This window comes from Leptopilina heterotoma, unplaced genomic scaffold (genome assembly GCF_015476425.1).
Source record: "Leptopilina heterotoma isolate Lh14 unplaced genomic scaffold, ASM1547642v1 Lhet_347, whole genome shotgun sequence".
In the NCBI taxonomy this organism is placed as follows: domain Eukaryota; kingdom Metazoa; phylum Arthropoda; class Insecta; order Hymenoptera; family Figitidae; genus Leptopilina; species Leptopilina heterotoma.
Window position 1 is genome coordinate 594,934 of NW_025111030.1, and position 6,139 is coordinate 601,072.

The 6,139-nt window shown below is 27.6% G+C and overlaps 1 protein-coding gene across 1 annotated transcript; it reads right to left on the bottom strand.

Annotated features, from left to right (window-relative positions):
- Window positions 1-319: 319 nt before the first annotated feature.
- Window positions 320-5,645, bottom strand: LOC122505152. Its single transcript, XM_043616626.1, has 3 exons — window positions 5,306-5,645; window positions 2,547-2,735; window positions 320-938 (listed from the first exon to the last, which is right to left on the bottom strand). Exons 1-3 carry the CDS (start codon window positions 5,526-5,528, stop codon window positions 556-558), a joined length of 795 nt encoding a protein of 264 aa, XP_043472561.1. The 5' UTR covers window positions 5,529-5,645; the 3' UTR covers window positions 320-555.
- Between the last annotated feature and the right edge of the window lie 494 nt (window positions 5,646-6,139).

Here is a 6,139-nt window from a genome sequence, read left to right on the forward strand (position 1 = left end):
TTTACCCATAGTTTGCCATTTTTTTACCTATATTTCCATTTCCATTAGAGTAGTAATTAGTTATAATCAATTTTAATTAATTGTAATAAAAATAATTATTTATAAATAATAAATACTTGTTATTAGTTATAATTAATTATATTTTTAGTTTTAAATATTTGTAGTTAAAAATGATAACAGTTATAAATAATTACAATTAGTTATAATTAGTAATAAATAGATACAATTATTAATTATTATATTATTCATTATGAGTTATAATTATAGTTGTAAAGAAATGTAATAAAATATTTTCCAGGCAAACAATAAAGCACACATATTATTATGAGAATTCAATAATTTATTTGTCACAAAATTACAAAATAATTTAGGAATAAATTACAGGAGATGATGATAATTTATAAATATTAAACCTAGCAGTCGAGTTGTCCCAAGATAAAAGGAGGAAGAGAGAGAGTGATTCTCGGAACGAGGAAAAGATGATTTTTTATGCACGCAAAATAATGCATTTTTGCTTTGCATATTCTGTGTATGTGTTTGTTTGCAATTTAAAAACTAATTGGTTTCATTATTAGTTGGTGCGTGAGCAGAATACGCGAGATTTTGTGCATCACCTTTGGTCGTTCCATCGAAACTCCTCCTGTAGTATCCCTGACCTTGAGCTGAGGCTCCACTCCATGCTTGGTTATTTTGTCCATCGTACCATCCGCTAACTGGTTGTGGAGTTTTACCGAATAATCCACCGCCAATTCCAGCGCCTGCGCCAAACATTCTTTGGAATGCCAAAACTGCGGCCAATAGAAGGGCAATTTTACCGACAACCACGGCCTTGAAGACGAGGAGTGCCAAACCACCGAAGAGAATTGGTACGAGGGCGAATAATTTCAATGCGGCTCCAGCAACCAAGGGGAGAACCAATTTCTTAATTTTTCCACGTCCTGGGGAGAAAAGAAAGAATTTTTTATTAGTTAATGAAAAGTTACACTTTTTTGATAACATTTTTTATTTCCAGAATGTGAGAAAAGGAGAAGAGAACAAAAAAGAAAGTAAAAGTTTCTCTTTTATCTTTTCTAGATACACATTTTATAAAAAAAGTTCTAAAAAGAAAGGAATAGGTAACTAATAACTAACTGAAATAATAAAAAAAGAAGAATGAAAAGAAGAGGAAAGAGAAAAACAAAAGAGGAAAAAGAAGAAAAGGAAAAAGCAAAGTAATGGAAGAAAAAGAAGAAGGAGAAAGAAAGGAAGAACTGTATGGAAAAACTGTAAGGAAAATAAAAAAAGGAAGAGGAAGGAAATTAGGAAAAGAAGTGGAGAAAAAGTATGAAAAAGAGAGAAATAAAAGAATTGGTCAAGGAAAATCAGAAAATCAAGGAATAAGAAAGTTGAGATGTGAAAGCAAAAGGGAGCAAAGAAATGAAAGAAATGAAAGAAGAAGAAAACGAATAAGAAGAAAGAGGAGGTCTACAAATACAAGAGGAAAAAAAGCAAAAAATTAGAAGTAGAAGAAAAAAAGGGAAGAGATGATGAAAAAAATAGAAGCATCTAAAGAGAGTTAGAGTATCAGTAGTCAAAGTGGAAGAAAAAGAAAATTATTGTGAGAAAATACAAAAGGAAAATAAATTGAGAGATTTAAAGAAGAAGGGAATATTATCAGTAAACGAAAAAGTATTAGAGAAAGAAGCATAAGGAATAAAAAAGTGTAACTGCTGCAGATGATAAAGGGAAAAAACATCGAGGAAGGAAATGAAAAAAAGGAGTAGAAGATAAAATAAGTATACAGGAAGAGATAAAGGAGTAGAAAATACGAAGAGTTGAAGGAGTAAAAATAAACAAAAGACAAAAAGGAGAAGAAAATAAAGAATTACAGAAGGAGACAAAAGAAAAGAGAAAAAAACGGAAGAGGAAGAAGAATAAGAAGTAGAAAAGCCACAAATAGAAAAACGTAAATTTGTACAAATTGAAGAGTCATCGATAATTACAAAAAAAAACTTTCACGCCCGTGGGTTAGAATGGAAAGTAAATTATTGTCCTCGATCTTGATCTTGTATATAAAAATGGGTAAAGTTTATAAGAGCCGACGCCACGTGGATAGGTTTTTATTGAAGAAAGTGAAAAGGCGTCACCCTCGAAGATGGAATTCAACCGGAACAGGTTCGATGGATATATATACCAGATAGGATTCAAAGAAGGAGAAAGGCTCGAGTCGTCTTTCCTTTTCACGTGACGTGCGTTCTTTGACGTCAATTCGCAGGATGCAATCGATGAGGAAGATTCGCAGGGGAATAAAAAGGATTGTGTAATAGGACTTGATTCACATAGGAAAAAATAAGTCGAAAAATATTTCTCACTTTCTCCACGAATTCCGCAAAAAAAAAAGAAAAATCACCAAAAGATAAAAAAGATATGAAATTGAGTCTACTCTTAAGTGAAATTAATAATTAATCCAAGTTATTAACCAGAGTGAAAGATTCAATATTGCGAAATAATTCGAAATTGCAATTTAATTTCTGTTTTTAAAAGTTATGTTAAAAAAAATTGTTTACCTTCATTGATAGCACGGGAGACGGTTTCATCGGACATGCTGACTTTCAAACTGTGCGTTTTGAAGAATGTCATTGCAGATTCGAAGAGCATGTTTGCCAAATTCAAGGTCCTTTCTGTTATATCACGTGGAAGTTCATTCAAAACTTCGGTTTCCGGTTTGAGAGACTTTCCATTTCGTTCCACTGGAACTGCAATTACATTATTATTATTATTATTAGTTAATTAAATTAAAATTATGTAAAAATAAATTTAATTCCAAATTTGTTAATTTCTATTTTCTATTTCGAAAAATAATTGTTTGTAATTCCAAAAAAATAAAAAATCTAATTACAATTAAAAATAAAATAGAATAATTAAAATTTCTAGAAAATTGTAACAAGTTTTGAGAAAATAGTCAAAACTTTCAAAAATGGAGAAATGATATGTTAACTCTAAATTTGATATTGTAATTTTTCTGAAGACGATTATAAATATTTTCAGTTCTGGTATTTGAAAAAAACCGCTTTTACGATCTAGTAAAAAAATTTTCAGTTATTTAGGAGTTATATTTAGGAGTCAAAAAGTCCCGCAATGTGAAACAAGTTTTTTTTCTAATGTCGTCGTAACAAAAATGTATTTTTTTTTTTTTTTAAATTGAGGAAATAACAGTAAGCTTCGAAATGTGATTTTAAAGCAATTTCTAACACGTGATATTTGCTTGTCATGATTAAATTCCAGGAATAGTAAAGAAGTTTTTACTAAAATGTATACAATGTTTGACTAAATACACGAAAAAAATCGAAGAATGTGTCACAACAAATGAAATGTGCATATTATGATTAGTTGTGTGGTTTAACTGTATATTACAAATACGCATACAATTCGTTTATATGCCAAAGTCGTTCGTAATTTTTTTCTTTTTTATTCTATGCAAATGATGACAAAAGCGAACAGGAATTTTTGACTTTCATTTAAATGACTGTTTACTCGGCCTCAATTACTTGAAATCGAATTTATCATTTTTGGAAAAAAATGGTTGACAATTTTATTGCAATCGAATTTTTTAAAATTTTGTATTAAAAACTTTTATTATTAAAAAAAATAAATAAACTAGAAACTTTTTTCTTTCGAAACAATATTCCAAGACTCCAAGCATTCTTAAAAAAAATTTTCAAAATTTTCTTTTAGAAAATTTCAAAAACAATTTCAAAGGGCAAAAGTTTTCCTTTCAAAATTTTGAAGCCAAAACAATTTCTTGGCAAAAATGAAGAAAATTTTTATTAAAATTTTTAGTTTTAAATTTATTATCAATTTTGTTCTTTTATTTATTGTATATTTATCCTTTTTTTTAAATTCGTGTTCTATTTTGTATATTTTTTTAATCGTTTTTTTAATTATTTTTGGTTTTTTAAATTCGTATTATTCAAATTCGTTTTCAATTTTTCATTTTTTTCAAATAGTTTTTTACTTATTTATGGTTTTTTTAAATAATTAAAATGAAAAATTTTCATTTGAATTTTAAGTTTTAAAATAATTTACTGTAACTTCTGTTTCTCTGCTTGTTGCTTTTTTATTTATTTATCGGTTCATTAAATTCGTGTTTTAATTTTCTAATTTTTCTAACAACTAGAATGAAAAATGTTGAATTATATTTTAACTTCTAAATTAACTTCAACTAATGGTTTTACATTTATAGTTTTTTTTATTTATTAATCGCTTGTCTAATAATTTATTTTGTATATATTTTTCAATTACTATAAAAAAAATCAATTTAATTTACTTTTGCTTTTATTTGTCGTATTTTTTAAAATATTGTTTTTATTTTTAAAATTTTTTAAAAATTTTTTACTGTAATGTTTGCTTTTTATTTATCGGATGCTTTTTTTGTTTATTTATCGTTTTTTTGAAATTCGTTTCTTATTTATTTATTTATTTAATGTAAATTTATTATTATTCAACTTTTCTTTATAACTAAAAAGAACATTTTTTAATTAAATTTACTCTACTTCCGTTCAAATTATCATTTCTTCTCTTTTATTTTTCTCAGTTTTTAAGAATTAGAATAAAATTAGAATAAAATTTAAAATCAAGATTTGATTATAAATTTACGGTAAATTTTTCTTGTCCATTTATTCCCTTTCTTTCGTATTTTAAATTTGTGTTTTATTTTCTTTTTTTCATATTTCATAAATCATGTAAATTAAATAAGTAAAAAATAAACAACTTTCAGTACTTGTTTATAAATAATTAAAAATTCTCCCCTGTGTAAAATTAGTTTACGTTTTTACTTTTCATTCTCATTGTAAAATTTCAATTGGATATAGAAAATTCAGATTTCGAAAATTCTTCCAATTAATGGTTCTAAACAAAATTCAAGAGTACCGAATTATTTTGTTTATTAAATATTTTTATATATTTTTATAATTATTTTTCCGGTCTAAATAAATAAATAGAATCCAAAATTTTAACTGTCAAAATTATTTATATTTAAAGAAAGAAATATTAAAAAATAGAGTTCTTTTGGACTTTTAGAAATATTTTAATTTACAAAAAAAAAATAAGAGTAAATAATAAAAAATATTTACAGAAAAATAAAAATTGAATGAAAAAGAAAAAAATTAACTTAATGAAGAAACACAAAACTGAAGAAATAGGAGAAGAAAACACTGATTAGAAATGAAATCCATTTGTTAACGTTTCACTGTCACATTTTCTTTGTTAATTTTTTGTTTCTTTTTTCAAAATTCACAAAAATCAGGATCAAAATTAATAATCTCACCATTAGGATCTCTGACGAATTTAATTCCCTCGAGTAGTTGAAAATCGCTGGATCTCGCCGCTCTAGTTAGAGCATTATTCGCTTTTATTGCGAGACAGCTGAATAGATCATCGTCAAGTTGTAAGCAATCCAAATTTGGAACACCCTCAACTGCACCAGCTTCCGGCGCTGGGACTGCAGCCACTGCCGCGACAACAAAACCAATAATAAAGAACTTATACATTTTTCTTCCTTTGTTTTAATATCACTTTTATTTTCAATAAATAAAGTAACAATAAACTGTCACTCCTATTTTTTGAAGAACGTTCGGAAAATTTTCGGAGCTGTGTGACCTGGCCATGGATGGAGCTTGAATCTTTATAGGAGTTCCTGAGGTCCCCATGAATCCCCTCTCCTTCACTCATCTTTGACGTGTGACAAACGCACACGCACACATATACATAAATACATATATGATGAGGTAGACTCATCTCTTCACGTGTTCTCTACCACAAACGTAAAAGATATACCCTCCCCATCAGATAACTTTCTTCGATAATTTTTTAAACAAACGATCGGTACGCTGGAGTTTTCGATTGGGCGGATCCCTTCTGCTCCTCCCTGAATGTGGTCGAGATTAGGATATAGAAATTTTTTTTTTTTAGTATTTGGGTCATAAGGGGAAAGTATAATTCAAATACCATTTGGAATTTCTTGGTCTCAGTATCCTGAGGTCATCGGTTCCTTATTTTAAATTATGATGAAGATGATTATGGTGATGGACGTTTTGGATTCTCCTCCATTGAATTGTAGATTCTAATTGTGTCGCTATTTCTGCGATAGTTATATTCTTTA

What these genes read in the sequence shown, in the direction of transcription:
- LOC122505152 (XM_043616626.1), bottom strand. Translation starts at nt 5,528, where the DNA reads ATGTATAAGTTCTTTATTATTGGTTTTGTTGTCGCGGCAGTGGCTGCA. An exon ending in ATTCGTCAGAGATCCTAATG is followed by an intron (nt 2,736 to 5,305) that starts GTGAGATTATTA and finishes ATGTAATTGCAG; the next exon opens with TTCCAGTGGAACGAAATGGA. An exon ending in CTCCCGTGCTATCAATGAAG is followed by an intron (nt 939 to 2,546) that starts GTAAACAATTTT and finishes TTTTCTCCCCAG; the next exon opens with GACGTGGAAAAATTAAGAAA.